The sequence below is a fragment of the Phyllostomus hastatus genome, unplaced genomic scaffold, assembly GCF_019186645.2.
Source record: "Phyllostomus hastatus isolate PE091 unplaced genomic scaffold, TTU_PhHast_1.1 phas_scaffold_78, whole genome shotgun sequence".
Classification (NCBI taxonomy): Eukaryota; Metazoa; Chordata; class Mammalia; order Chiroptera; family Phyllostomidae; genus Phyllostomus; species Phyllostomus hastatus.
The window spans coordinates 816,846-831,577 of record NW_025334041.1 but is presented as its reverse complement, the minus strand read 5'-3'; the positions used below and the strand labels follow the sequence as shown (position 1 = coordinate 831,577).

The 14,732-nt window shown below is 68.9% G+C and overlaps 1 protein-coding gene across 1 annotated transcript in view; it reads left to right on the top strand.

Annotated features, from left to right (window-relative positions):
- PKD1L1 (polycystin 1 like 1, transient receptor potential channel interacting) overlaps positions 1-14,370 on the top strand; it is a 44,604-nt gene extending 30,234 nt beyond the window's left edge. The window contains exons 39-52 of the mRNA XM_045828850.1: positions 697-815; positions 1,174-1,284; positions 3,258-3,384; positions 4,053-4,136; positions 4,649-4,800; positions 5,017-5,254; positions 6,123-6,227; positions 6,425-6,565; positions 7,695-7,811; positions 8,605-8,835; positions 9,523-9,687; positions 10,151-10,315; positions 13,068-13,325; positions 14,245-14,370. Coding sequence (XP_045684806.1) covers positions 697-815; positions 1,174-1,284; positions 3,258-3,384; positions 4,053-4,136; positions 4,649-4,800; positions 5,017-5,254; positions 6,123-6,227; positions 6,425-6,565; positions 7,695-7,811; positions 8,605-8,835; positions 9,523-9,687; positions 10,151-10,315; positions 13,068-13,325; positions 14,245-14,370 — 2,139 coding nt within the window. The remainder of the gene's footprint in view (positions 1-696; positions 816-1,173; positions 1,285-3,257; positions 3,385-4,052; positions 4,137-4,648; positions 4,801-5,016; positions 5,255-6,122; positions 6,228-6,424; positions 6,566-7,694; positions 7,812-8,604; positions 8,836-9,522; positions 9,688-10,150; positions 10,316-13,067; positions 13,326-14,244) is intronic.
- Positions 14,371-14,732: the final 362 nt, after the last annotated feature.

The window sequence follows — 14,732 nt, the reverse complement described above, 5'->3', positions numbered from 1 at the left end:
GCCCAGTCACGGAGGAAGCAGACCACCGAGAAGCCGGCTTGTTGTGAGGCCCTGAAGCAAAGGGGAGGTGGGACTCTTGGCTCCGGAGTTGGAGAAGCTCAGCCGTCCGCATTGGAGCGTGCACACAGAAAACCCTCCCCCTCCCTCCCTTCCTTCCTTCCCCTTTCCTTCCTCCCTTCCTCCCTTCCTTCCTCCCTTCCTTCCTCCCTTCCTTTCTTTCCTTCCTTCCCCCTTCCTTCCTTCCCCCTTCCTTCCCGCTTCCTTCCCACCCTGTGGGCGGCGGGAAGGAAGAGGAGGGTGTGTTGGCCCATGAGGCAGCACCCAGGCCTGCTGCTCCCTCGGGGCCCGTGACTGCCTGGGCTTCGGGTGCTCGTGGGGGCAGCTGTGACCACGGAAAACCAAGGTCGTCTCTTGCTAAGACTGTCCGCACTTGGGGGGTCTCGAAGGGAACTAACTGCCCTGTAGCTGGGCGGTGGCCCAGCTGGTCCCTGCCCGAAAGGCCGCTAGGGATGGGACGAGAGGCAAACAGTCCAGCCGCCCTGCAGCCTGGTGTGCGGGACCCCCACTGAGAGACTGTCCCCGAGGCCCCCAGGTCACTGTGGGGGCAGTGATCCTGCCGTCCTGGGCCCAGTGGGGCTGCTGAGGCCTCACCCCCTTGCTGGCGGCCCCCGGCTCACGGCGCTCTCACCCCCACAGGCCTTGGCCGCGCGCCAGCGAGCTCGCCGCCTGCGCTGGGCGCGTCCCCCGTCCACAGCCCGGCTCAGGGCCGCCCGGGAAAGGATGAGGCGGCAGACCCGCGCCCGGGAGGTGCTGAGGTGGGTGGGCCGCGCTCTGGTCCCGCGGTCCTTGCAGAGCGCCCTGCCGGCATCCGGTGGGGGAGCGGGGGTGGGACGCCTCGCTGGCCCCAAAGCCACGCCATGTGCCCAGGACATGAAAACGACCAGAGTCGCCCGAGTCCTGCAAGGACCAGCGGCCCAGAGGCCATTCACTTTAAAAGTGGTGTGGGGAAATTGGGTGTCCGTGTGGAAAAAAATAAAAAATGTCTCTCCACACAGACGCCGCCCCTGACACGGGGGCACCCGCCCAGGGGAGGAGGAGCCACCTCCCCACTCACTCCACTGGGTCTCCCCCGAGGGGCCGGGGAAACGCTCACTCTCAGTGTGGTCCCCACAGAGACGCCGGCCTGGCCGCCCTCACGCTGGTGCTGCACCTGTGCGTGACCCACGGGGCGGCCCCCTGGGGCGAGCACGCTCTGCACCGCGCCATCCGGGACGCCTTCGCCAGGTAGGAGGCGTGGGCCAGCCTCTCCGGCCCCAGAGGATGTGTACGTGGCTGCGGGCGGCCACGACTGGGGTGCCCACCGGGCGACCGCGCTCTGTTACGTGGAGCAAATCGAGGGGAGGGGCGCCCTGGACCACCTAGTTGTGACGCGTCCCCGGGGAGGATGCTCTCCACGCCCCCCAGGGGAGGTGCGCAGAGGCCGTCGTCCCCTCGGGGTCACCCGTCCCCGCTCTTCCCCGGAGGCCCCCATCCCTGGACCGCGGGAGCGTTCTTGGCCTCTCGTTTCTGGGACCCCCGGGCGTTCCCAGGCCTGGGGGCCGTGACGCTGCTAAGAACAGGGAGTTGGGTGGTCCCATTTGCAGGGACAGCGGAGTCCTTCAGTCACAGGCCGGTGGGCTCCAGGGGGTGACACCACGCCACGCAGCTGTCGGCTCCACGCCAGCCCCACACCGGCCCCACGCCGGCCCCGTGGCCTCTCGGGCGTGCACGCACTCCTTCCACCGTTAGGCGTGCAGACGCTCGTGGTGGGCGGACGTGGGAGGACCCATGTGCCAGGCCGCGTGTCCTGCCCGCGCATGACCCGTCTGAGGCTGAGGTGTCCGGCTCTGCCTTCTGGCTGGTGCGACCCACGGTCGTGGCCGGCAGTGCCGGGCGCGGTGCCCGCTTGCCCTTTCTGGCGGAGACTTACACACGTCCCGCAGCTCTCCTGGGAGCAGGCGGCCTTTGACGGAGTCACTCACTCTGATGTGGAGTTTTTGGTGGGCTCCTTTGGCACAGGCAGGGGGCGGGCAAATGCATTCAGTAGGATCTCTTATGTAAGAACGTTCGTTTTGACCTTCTGCCGGAGCAGGTGACGGACAGCCACCCAGGGGAGAAGGCAGGCAGGTTTCAGGCCCCCTGGTGGGGTAGGGCCCCCCCGCCCGGGGGCAGTCTGTCCGTCTGGAGCCTCCCCGGGGAGTCCGCTGGTCAGCCGCCCCCCCCCCCGTGCAGGGCAGGGCGTGCCAGCAGGGGGCGCTGTGCGCACGACCAAGCCCCAACGTGGGCGGCTCTCTCTGGCGCCCCCGGAGGCAACCCGGGGAAGTGCTGGCTTCGCCGGCTTACCTTTCCCCTCCCGTCCTGTGAGTGTGCCTCCCGGTCCCGACAGCAGCGGTGTGGCAGCGGAGCCCACACCTGTGCGCTGGCCGGGTGTGCGGGGCAGGGGGCAGGGGCAGCCCCTAGGACGCCGGCCTCGCCGCAGACCCGCCCCCAGAGCCTCATGCGCGTGCCAGCCGCTCCTGGGGGTCCGGCACTTGCCTGCGCCCCAGCAGGAGCGGCGGAGCCAGGAGGGGTCCAGGGGGAGCGGCACCGGACGCCGGGAAGTGCGGCCGTCCGGCTGCTGGGGGTCCCGCCCTTGAGCCAGAGAGGGTCACGGTGCCGGCTCTCCCACGGCTGACTTCTGTCAAAGTCTTTCCCAGCTCGGTGGAGTCCTCACGGAACTCCGGGTAGAATCGTGAGCCCCCGACGAAGCAGCAGCAGCACGTGGGACAGCCGCCCTGCTCTGCCTCGCTGCCCCGCCGGGACCGGCCCCTCGGGGGTCCCTGGGCCCGCCCCCGTGGCCCTTGAGCGGTCTGTGCTGAGAGCGGCGGCCTCGGGCCGGAGTTCGCACCTGCCGGCTCACCTGCGTCTCCTCCCCGCTTCCTCTCCCAGCCGCTGTCGCCGGCAGGTTCTGCTCATTTGTCCGCGCGCGGTTCCCACGAGCCCACGCGTTGGCTTGCCTGCGTCCTGGCGGCGCCGGGAGGGGCAGGAGCCCGGTGGGCGGTGCTCACGCAGGTGCGCGGCGGGGCGGAGGAGCCCCCGCCGGGACTGAGCGTGCTGTTCCGCCCTCCTGCCCGCCTCCCGGGGGCCAGGAGCGGTGCCTGCGCCGCCCCTCACGCTGCAGACCGCCTGGAGTTCGTCCTGGAGGAAGTGACGTCCTGTTTCTGTTCTTGGTTGAGAAGCACCCGGAGCGCCGTGGGCGGCCTGAGCGGCGTGGACGCCTGGTGGGCCTGGAGCCTGAGCACGCTGCTGGACGGCCTGTACCCGGCCAGCGGGCCGGCCGCCGCCGCCGGCCCACCAGGTGCACAGGTGGGCTTCCCTCTGCTCCTGACCACCCACCACCGTGGGGCGGAACCGTCAACGGCGCATCCCATTCCCTCCCTTCGCCCCTCCCCTCCTCTCCCCTCTTCTCGCTGCCAAACTTCCCCAGGTCCCTGTGTTTGCTGGGGGAGGGCGGGTGCTGGGCGCAGGGCGTGGCCCATCCACGGAGCCTGTGGGCCGGTGGCTCTGAATGCCACGTGCTGTGGCACAGGGACGTGGGCCCCTGGGGACAGAGGAGAGCAAACAGCTGAGATGGAGGCATCAGAACCTTCCAGAAAAGGCCCAGGCTTGTCTTGGGCTCCGAGGACAAAGTGGCCAGTGCACCTGCGTCTTGTGCACCGACCCTAGTCCTTGCCTCTAGTTTCCTCCTCCGGAAACACGGCTCCGTCCGGCACGCCTCAGGCGCAGTGGGTCTCGCACTACCAGTCGTGGGGTGGCCGCGTGATGTGGGAGAGATAGTGGCAAAGATGAAAAGGGGTCACCTGGGCCGGCAGAGACTGGGGAGGTGGCCTCTGTCTCTCTCCGGATGTCGGTTAATCCTGGGGGTGTCGTGGAAGGACAGCAGGGGTCGGGCTCGGCTCTGACCCTCTGATGGGGGTGCGGGCTATGCCGGGCACCCCAGGGTCATGGGCTCTGCGTCCCCCTCCCCCCTGCAGCCCGGCGCGCTCGGAGGGAACTGCTACCTGCTGGCCATGCCCGTCCTCCGGCGGCTCAGAGCCCCCCCTGGGAGCCCATGCGAGGTGATGCGCTCTCTTCCTCGTTACTTCCAACAACCCGTCGCAGGGGAACAGTCTGGGCGACCTTGGGCAGGAGGGCGCAGGCTGTGGCACCGTCTCTGGGAGCCCAGCTCGGGGGCAGGGGGGCCAGAGCCCACACCTCCCCGAACATGCCCCCTGCTCTGGGCCCTGCACACGTCCAGGGCGCTTCTGGGCAAAACCAGAGCGGCACGGACCTTGTCCCAACGGGAGGGCGTGTGTGTAGACGGCACGTCCCCTGGACAGTCTGTGACGGAAGCTCCAGACGTCCCGGCCCCGACTGGGGTCACCCAGATGCCGCCTTTTGGAGGGGGTGGGGCTGCTCCTGGAGCTCGAGCAGGATCCCAGGGGCCGAGTGGGGGGCGCTGTGTGAGGCCGTGTGGGGCCGAGGGGCAGGTCAGCGTGTGAGCCCCTGCGCGGCCCGGCTCGGACGCCCGGGGCGGAGGGCGGACGCTGAGCCACACGCCTGCCCCTGCTCCGTTCTGTTGGCTCTGCAGCTTCCCGGGCCGCTCTCGGCGCCCACCGAAGACCCACTGCCTGCGCATCGCCCTGAAACCCCCTCCGTGAGCGACGCCGAGGCCCAGGGAGCGGCCCCGAGGGCCCCTGAGGCCTGCGGGGAGGGCTGTGAGCTCTGCCTGGGCAGGACCAGGTCAGTGTGCGGAGGGTCGGCGCATCCCCGCTGGCCCCTGCTCGTCGCTCTGGCACGCCCAGCGGGCGCGAGGTACACACCCGCCCCCGAGGACGCCAAGGCTGGTGTCCCTGCGCCACGACCGCAGACGCAGCAGGAGTCGGAGGAACCGGCAGGGCCTGGGCTGGCCACGGCCCCGCCGCACGGCGCCCACCCACACTCTCGCGTGCTTTGCAGGCCAGCGGCCCTCGCAGCCCTGACCAGCCTCCGGGCCCGGCGGTGGGTGGACCGCTGCACCCGCGCCGTGTCGGTGCACTTCGCCCTCTACAGCCCCCCGACCCGCCTCCTCTCCAGCGTGTCCCTGAGCGCGGAGCTTGACCCCGCCGCCGGGAGCCTCGCCCTCTCCACCCGGGTGGAGTCCGTGTCCGTCTTCCACAGCAACCCCGCCCCGAGGTTCCGCCTCCTGCTTCCCCAGGTGGGTTCGCCGGCCACTCGGCCACTCGCGGAGCCCAGGGCTCCACTGGACCGGCCACGCCCACCAGATGGGCCTCGGGCCTGCCCCTCACCTGCCCTGCACCCAGACCCTGCCGTGGGCACAGAGGTCAGAGTGTAGAGTACGGATGTGGGGCATGATGTGCTGTCCACACGACGCCCCATTCCAGTCCTCCTCCCGGGGTGTGGGACCACAGCGCCTGGTGCGGGGTGGCTGCACCCTCCCTTGTCCCCAGGGGGAGGGCGGAGGGTCCCGAAAGGGGCTTTTGTGGAGTGAAAGTGCTGACCGGAAGGGTCCCTGGGGTTCCACAAGGCCGAGTGACCTCAGACAGGACGGTCCGCTGTTGCTGAGCACTGTCCCCTTACACTCGCAGCGGGCGAGCGAGCAAATGAGCAAGGGAGTGAGCAAATGAGTGAGCGAGCGAGTGATGGCGTGGACGGACAGATAACCCCTGGGTGCCGAGAGGCCCAGACACGGAGCTTTAAGGAGTGTTCTCCACGCAGGGCCCTGGGGCTGAGGGCACCTGCCAGGTGTCTCCCGCACCCACGGAGGTTCCTGCTCCCGAGTGTCGTGGGGAAGGACGGGGCTGGCGTAGGGACAGGAGACCCCCCCGGGGAGGGTTCCACAGAGGCAGGCCCACCTGTGTCCCTGCCGCCCTTGGTGGGGGTCTCTGGGAGCTGGTGGGTGCAGAGGTTCAGAGAACCCCAGCCCTGCGAAGACCACTTCACCCTGAGGCCCCGCACGCCCGGAGACCAGCTGGGACCAGGCCCGCCCTGGGCGCCGGCCGGGAGTGGGGGCCTTCGCACAGCCGAATCAGAGCCCGTGGCGTCTCGTTGTCTCGCCCCCGCAGCTGGCCCTCCTGGCGCTCACCCTGGCCCACCTGTGCCTCCAGCTGCACGGCCTGGCGGAGGAGGGCGTCCGCGGCTACTGGCGGCGGCCCGGGAACTGGCTGGAGGTAGCCCCTCTGTCGTGTCTGCCCACGCTCGCGGCCGCGGCCGCTGTGCTGGGAAGCAGTTTGCGCCCCTGCTCCCGGGGCTGGAGGCCACACCAGTGCCGGGCGGCACTGAGAGCGGCCATCCGCCTGCTCCCGGGGGCCGCAGCACAGCAGCCTGTCCTCCAGCCCGCCTGACGCCCCCTCTCTGCACCTGGCAGCTGCCCATCGCCGGAGCGGGCCTCGCCTGGTTCGCAGCCCACGGCCGCCTGCTCTCCCTGACTGCAGAGGTGGCCGACCAGCTCCAGCGGGGGCTCCGGCCGGGGTCTGTGGACCTCAGTCACGTGGCTTCATGGGCTCAGGTACGGCAGGCGCTCTGGCCACACACACACACAGGGCCCTGCTCTGCAAGGCCGCCCAAAGGAAGAGCTCAGACATGTTCCGGAAGGTTCCAGACCAGGGGGCCGTCCCGCATTGAGTGCTGATGCTCTGAGCTCTCGGGCGACGCCCCATGGAGGGCCTGGGGTCCTCAGAACGTGGGTCGCCAGCCAGGGTGCTGGTAAGGTGGGTAGAGCAGAACCGGGGAGCAGGGACCCCACCCCGATGGTGCGACCCCAGTGGTGGAAGGAAGCAGGACTTGACACAGAATAATGTAGAAACGATAATGTGACAGATGTAATCGTCTAGAGAAACTATATCACGAAATCAGTGTCACCTGTCTACAAAATGTGGTGACTAGAAACTGCTCTGCTCCACCTGTCGGTGGGAGCAGCGGGCCCCTGGGCTGGCCCCGGGCTGGGGTGGTTTGGCTGCTCGAGGTCGAGGTCAGCCTTGACCAGTGAGTGAGGCGGCACACAGGACAGGAAGTCCTGGTCCCCTGTCCACGGGACTGCAAGTCTGGTGGCGTTTCTCCCCTCTGACTTGTAACCGTGGTGAGGACAGATCTGCTCACGCACCCCAGAGGGCTCTGCAGCGAGCCCGCCTGTAGAAAGGCGAGCGGCCCCCGCAGGTCCCCGGCCACGGGCCAGTGTGCCCGACCTGGATTCGGGCGGCCGGGCAGCCCGCGGCGACTTCTGCAGCCTGGAGGCTTTGCCCGGTCCTCTCGCGCGCCCGAGCCCCCAGTGCCGTCCGTGTGAACGGAGTGCAGCTGGTCCCCACGCAAGGCAGACTGTGAAAATGCGCATGAGGAGCAGACATGCACGTGCAGGCCGGAGGCCCCCACAGGCAGGGGGTGCTCCCTGCGGCCCCAGGCGGCCCCGGGCTTGTGCTGCCCTGTCACCCGAGGCTGTGGCAGGGCGTGTGGCCCGGCCCTCGGGGACCTGCATGGGCCCGCCCTCCGCAGGAGCGGAAGGTCAGGTGTTGCTTCCGAAAGGCATTGCGAGCCCCTCTGGCCCTGCTCTGATGCCCTCCCGACACGGGCCCGCAGGGGCGAGTCCACCTGTGTGCGCCCGTGCTCACGTGACGCCCGGCCCTGCTGTGCTTCTGCCGCAGAGGGCGCGGTGGCTGCAGGGAGCCCTGTCCTTCCTCCTGGCCCTGAGGTGCCTCCGTCCGCTCGGCTGGCAGAGCGCCACGGCGTCCCGCTCGCTCTCGGGCCTCCTCCCACCAGCGGTGAGTCCCCGCCACCCTCCCCCTGCATGGAGTTACCGCCCGGTTAGCGTCCGTGAGTTCCCCTCAGCGAGCCTTGACGGGGTGGGCATGCCACCCCGGATGCAGAGCCCCTTCCCCTCAGCTGGTCTTACACCCCCACATCCACACCACAGGGACAACTCACGGGCGTGGGTGCCACCCTGCTCCGCACGCTCCGTGGCTGGGTGCGGGTGCTGGTGCTGGTACTACGGACGTGCGCAGTCCTCACGGCCCCCGGGCGCTGTCTAGGCGGCTCGGCCCCTCCCCCGCGGTGTGCTGTGTGGGTGGGCGGGGGAGCGGTGCCCGTCCTGGTCCCGTGACACCACCTGGCGCTCGCAGGCCCGGTCCCCGGTCTGTTGCCACAACCAGGCAAGCAGGCGTCGGAACTAAACTGAACACGAGGGGGCTCTTTCCCAGCCTTTCCCCGGGGGTTCCTTTAGCCGAGCCCCTGCGGGTGCCCCTGGCAGCAAGCGTGGCCTCCAGCGGCTGCGGCATGCGGATGGCCCAGGACCAGGAGAGGGGGCACCGGGACTGGACGCCTGGGACGGGGGTGGGCGGGCAGGGCTGGTGGGGGGCCTGGGACGGGGGAGGGGCAGGGCTGGTGGGGGACCTGGGACGGGGGAGGGGCGCCGGCCCTGCTGCAGCTGAGTCCTCACACCTGGCTGATGCTTCTCCGAGGCGCTCCTCATCGTGAAGCACTCAGAAGCCACACCTGCGTCTGGGGTTCCCGTGGCCCGGCGCTCAGAGGTCAACCTGGCAGGTTTCCTCCCTGCAGCTGGCCGGGACCCTGGTGCTGGCCGCCCATGCCCACCTGCGTGCAACTCTGCTCTTCGCCCGGGCCCCACCATCCGGCACCTTCGCGGAGGCCTTCCAGTGGCCGCCGTTCCGTTTTCTGGGAAGCGGCCAAAAAGGCACCTTCCTGGGCCTCCCCAAGTCTGACCTGCGGGCAGCATCTGGGTGCTGCGCGGCCCTCCTCGCAGCGGGGACGGCTCTGTGGTTTGCGCTGGTGCGTGCCCCCCCCCACTCCAAGGTCCCTGGGGTGAGGGTCCTCGGTGCCCTCACATACCTCCACCCACCAGCCAGACCTCGTGGTCCTGAGTCCCCGAGGCCCCTCTCCTGCGCCCGGCAGGCCTGACCCCAGGTGGCTGGGGGGTTTCAGCGAGAGAGACGACCCGTCCTCCAGGGAGCCGCCTCCTCCCGGAGCCTCCCGGGCCGCAGCGTGGAGCCACACCCCCTCCCCTCCCCCCCCGCCCCTCCTGCTGCTCGGCGGAACACCGGCCGCTTGTCCTGGGTCTCCTTCTCTCTCCACCTCTGAAGGGTCACTGGGTCAGCCGGCCGGCTCGGGCACGTTCCCGGGGCTCGGTGCTGCAGCGGGGCTCCCTGTGTCCCCCCTCCTGCTGACCCGCCACATGCAACCCTCGTCGTGTCACGCACACGTGTGCAAACACGGATGCACACACCGCCACTGGCCCACACCGCTTCAGTGGTTCGGGGTTCACGTCCGCCGCTCTGCTCGGCCCGCTGCCACTTAGTTCCGACCCTGAGAGCGTCCGCTTTTGCGGAGCGGCTGCCGTCTCGTTGACGCGACCCGAAACAGCCTCGTCGGACACAACCCCCCTTACAGTCGAACGGATGGACAAAGCTAGTTTTCTGCTGGATAATGCAGTCTGTCTGTATTTTTTTCCCCCTGCAGCTGAGAGGTTCCCTCCGGGCTTTTACCCCCAAAAGGAAATCTTTCCGACGCCGGTCTCTCGTGACACCAGGAGACCTGACGGCCTACACCTGGGAGCAGGTGCGCTCCGCGCTGGGGCTGCGGAGGCCGGCGCTGCAGGAGGAGGCGGGGCCCGCCGAGAGTCACGTGAGCGCTCATGCCCCGCCCCCGCCGGCCCCCTTGCGGAGCTCTGCTCCCAGTGACGGAAGGGGGACTGGGGGCTGGCCCTGCCGGGCCCAGGGTTTCGCTCCCCGCCCCAGAGGCGGCGCAGCCTCCCCGCCCCTGTTCCCGCTCCCCTGTAGCTCCTTAGAGCCTTGGAATGGCCCTGGGGGGTCAGCCAGGGGGACACGCACCCCCTGCTCTGTCCCGGAGTCACTCGAGTGTTGTCACCGAGACCTGACTCAAACCCAGGCGGGTGTGCACATCCGCGTGGGACGCGGTGCGTGGGGGAATCGAGATGTGCCGTCCAGGCCGGGCGCCCTGCCCCCGGGGTCCTGTGTGGTCGCTAACCGAGCACAGCCACCTGAAGCCGGCACCGGGAAATACTTTGGATGGGGTGGGGGGGGAGAGTTCGGGTCTGGAGGGCGCCTCCCGGGCTCTGCCCCCGCAGGCCTGCCCGCTGGACGAGTTCGCAGGTCTGCTGGACGAGCTCCTGCGGAGGGTCGAGGGCTTGTCCGACAGCCCCCAGCCGCCTCCCGAAGAAGGGCAGGACGCGCCGGCGGCCGGGGCAGAGGGCGACCCCTTGGTGGCAGCTTCTGATGGCGGAGCACCAGGGGTGAGCGCATGAAAATGTACTCTTATCGACTTTCTCCATGTTTTAAGCCAGACCCCCAGCCCCTCCCGGGAAGGGTCCCCCGACGAGAGGAGGCCCTTGTGCGGAAGGGTCGGGCGGAGGGATCGCGCGAACGCGGGGAGCGATCGCGCCCCCTAGTGGCGGAGCGGGCCGCGCAGGTCGGGCCTGGAAAGGTCGCCGCGGGCAGGCCGGCGGGACCAGACGCTTCCGCACAGACGTGCACAGACGGGGAGATGCGCCGCTGTCTCCCGAGCAGGAGGCCGGAGCCCGGGTGCCGGAGCGGAGAGATGGAAGACGTCGGATGAGGACTTGAGGGCGGAGGCCGGGAAGGGGGCGAAGAGGGAAGGGGAAACACAGGGGGCGCGACAGCAGAGTCGGTGCCGGACCCGCGAGGGGGGTGCGGGTGGGCATGGCGGCAGCCGGAGTGCACTCAGCGGGAGGGGAGGAAGGGGCACTGGAGTGGACTGGGGGGAGGGGCGGGCACAGGGTGGGGGAGCGGTTGAAGACGCCGCGCGAGAGAACATTGCTGAAATGAAGACGCAGGTCTGTGTGTTGAAAAAGAAGCCGCACCCCAGGAGAGAAACGGACTCGAATCCGCTGAAGCCAGAACAGACCTGACAGCGTGGCCGCATTGGGAAACAGAGACAACCCCGCTGTCCCCCTGGTGCCTTCCTGGTCCCCGATCGGGACACAGGCCCCTGTGACTGCCGCGTCTCACCTTGGCCGTCCCTACCAGCGACTCGGGGCTTCGGGAAGTGGGCGGGGAGCGCCACCCACCGCTGTCCCTGGCCACCGGCCCATCACTCTGGGGTCTGTCTTTTCCGATTGACCTGGGGCAGCAGCCGCCCGTCTCCTCTCCCGTGATTTCCCAGCTCACCTCCTCCTCCTCGGTGACCCCGGCCCGCAGCAGGAGCAAGGCTGCTCGCAGTGGCCCTCTGAGGGGCAGAGGGACCGTCCCCAGGTGGCTCCCTTCCCAGGTCCGGTGCCATCTTGGCCGGAGCCGCCCGGCCTCGGAGACCGCCCGGCGGGTTAGTGGGGCCAGGAGGGGTTTCCGTGTGGGTCCTGCGGCCTCGCTTTCACGGTCACAAGTGAGTCCTTAAGGCCAGCGCCTGGCTGGGCTTAGCTGCACCGTCCACCTGGGCGGGCTGAGGTCCTTCTGCAAAACCCTCGGGACTCCGCAGCGCCCCCTGCCGGGAGAGGGGCGGGAAGCCCTGTCCAGCCCCGGAAACCGGCTCTGAGGTCCTCACGGGGGGGGGGGGGGGGGATGTCCCTGGGGCTGTGGGCGTGGCCCTGAGAGCAGGCTGGGAAGCGTGGGGGTGGGGGGATGAGATGAGACCCCCCAAGTGGGAGGCAGCTCTGCACGGGGCGGAGCGATCACACTTCTCCGGTGGAGAGACGGCAAAATGACCGTCACCCCTGTGGGACGAGGTTCCTCGGAGGGCCTCTCGGGCCATCCCGCGGTCTAAGTCTGCCCCGGAGTGTCTCCCCGAAGGACACCGCACGCGGCTAATTGGGTGTCGCAGAGCTGTGTGGGCGGGGCTGGCAAACCCGCATCCGACGTGGAAGTAACCAGGCGGGAGTGCGGAGGGAGACAGCCTTCCGGACAGATGTCCCCGGCTCCCGTGGGCGGGCCGTGAGGTCTGCCGCGAGGACTCCCGGGAAGGAGCGTGGTCACAGTCCCCGCGGCAGTCCTTCCCGCAGACGGGGCTGCGGCAACGCCGGCTGCTGTGGCCCAACCCTGTTGTTCGCCCGGCCGCCGGGTGCGCCCGAGGCTCCGTGGGGCCACCCTGGGCTTCTGCTTCCTCCGAGGCCGACTTACTGACCTCGGACCAGGAACCCTGGCTTCTCAGAGACGCCACCGCACTCGCCGGCTTCTGGGGGGTGGGGGGGCGCTTCTGTTCCAGCTTAGGGTTGTCTCACAAGCTCTAGCTACTCCCCAGTGACAAGGAAGATGCGGCGTGAGTGGGCGGGGGCTGCCGGGAGAGCACCGCACGCAGGGACGCACTGTCACCCAGCTCTGGAGCCCCCACGCCCCCTGGGGGGCTGCTCCAGCACCCCCCCACTTCTCAGACCCCTGGGCTGTGGCGGCCTCAGCCCGAGTTTCACGTGGCACATCCCTGTGGCATCCCTCTGCCCAGTGTCCCCTTTCCTACGGACACGGTGGCACCGGCTCAGCACCCACCCTTACAACCTCGTCTGAGTCGCAGGTCTGGGGGCCGGCACTGTGGCGCCTACGGGGGACGCTGCCCAGCCCATGGCGCTCGCATCCACACAGCTGCAGGGGCTGAAGGCAGGGCGGTGTGACGTTCAAATCCGTCCCAGTGCTGAGAGAAATGTCATTCCACTCACCAGACAAAAGCAAACCAAACACTCAGAAAATGTCCCAAACCCTCTATTTTTTGCTCTGTGTGGCAACAAGGTCGGGGAGGTCACCTGGCCTGTGAAAGGATTGTTCCCCCAGTGCCCCGAAGGAAGCGAGTGTCTTCCTCCCAAACCTGGGGACCACGAGCTCTTGAATCCTCAGAGCCGCCGGCTCAGAGCGCCAGGGCAGGGCCCGAACGCCTGGGGGGTGCCGGGACGGCGGCCAGGATGGTGGCTGGGGACGCAGAGACTGTGGGGTGGACAGTCGTCCAGGGTCAGACCCACGCACAGGGGCCCGGCCAGGATTTGGCAAAAGTAATTCGATGGAGGAAGAACAGTGTTGTTGTTGCTCTAATTGCTGACACTCTCACAGGTGTCTCCCGTTTCTCCGAGCGGGAAGGCTGCCGAGGTCCTGCCGGGCAGCTGTCCTGGGTGCTCTCCGGCTGCCCGGGCCCTGTCATCTGTCTCCCGAGATCCGATGGGCCGGACCGCCGTCACGTCCAGGGCGCAGTCTGCCCAGGAGGAGCGTTCCTGGGAGCTCAACACTTGTGCACCTGGTGCCCCGGCTGGTGTGGCTCAGTGGACTGAGCACCAGCCTGCAAACCAAAGGGTCGCCAGTTCGATTCCCAGTCAGGGCACACGCCTGGGTCCCCAGTAGGGGGCGTGTGAGAGGCAACCACACGTTGATGTTTCTTCTCTCCCTCTCTTTCTCCCTCCCTTTCCCTGTCTCCAAAAACAAATAAAATAAAAAATAAAATAAACTTCTGCCCCTGGGATCAACGTCTGTGCCAGTGACCACTCCCACCCCAGAGAGGAGCAGCAGGCGTGCCGCTGGTGCCTTTCAGCTTGTTTCTCCCGGTAGCTGACACTGAGAAACTGCACGCTCCTCAGTGCCTGCCAGACCCCAGCCTGAGTTCCTTACGGACGTGAACCGGCTGAACCCTCGCACAGCCTGTGGAGCCGGTTCCTCGGCACCGCCGCCGCGGCGCTGCCTGGAGGGCGAGGCGGCTGGTCCCAGGTCACGGGCTGCGAGGAGGTGACCTGAGGATGGGCGCCTCTGGGCAGTCCTGCCTGGGTCACACGGGGTCTCAGCCCCCATGGCCTCGGCACCTGGGGGTGCCTCTCAGAACCCCTCCCCGCCCCACGGGACGTGGTCCTGGGCTATTCGTCCTGCAGCTGCTCACACCAGGCCGATCTGGAACATGTCTGGGGAGAGGTTTCTTCATCTCTTCAGCCCTCGGGCACCGAGGACTCGTGCCGGCCCGCTTGGTGCCACGGGCTCACGAGACCGGCCGCCTTCGCACACACACCCGGTCTGAGCCGGCGCCGGCTCCCCCCCACCCCCCGCCCCCTGCAAGGAGCTGGGGGCCCGAGAAGGCACTGGCGGCACCAGCGCACACACACGTCGTGAGAGACTCGGCGGAAGAGGGGTGCGGGTGCCATCGGGCTGTCCCCCCGTCCTCACGCACACACGGCCCCTTCGCCAGCCCCCGAGGGCAGCCCCCGGCGAGCCCCGCACCCGCGCCTGCCTGCCTGTCTGACTGTCGCAGCCCCCGGAGGCCGGGACCGCGCTCTGTGGTGTCCCCTTCTGCCCGTCGAGTCTCCTCCGCGAGGCGGCGCGGAAGTCTGACCCGTGCGGTGACCTGGGCCAGGACAGAGGTCCGGCCGTTCAGTGAGACTTCGACAGCAAGCCCCCACCTGGTAACGCTAACGGTCGGACCCCCGAGACGGGTAACGCTCGCCTCTCCCGACGGACCGACCCGGTGTGAAGTGGTTGTTCAGACTGAACCTTCGAGGCCGTTTACAGCCCCGCCGGCTCAGACCAGACCTCGCGAAGCGGGTTGTTGGATCTGGAGCACACACTCGCGTTTGGGGGCTCGAAGTAGCTTCCAAGGGCCTGGCTGAGTGCGTGCTAGGGGGCCGGGATCAGGGGCCGGGGCCAGGCCCCCGGCAGGGGAGGGTCAGGGCTGCCCCTGGTCCTGGTCCTGGTCCCACAGAACCCTGGGCCCGGCCGTGGGACAGCACAGGGCACGGGGCA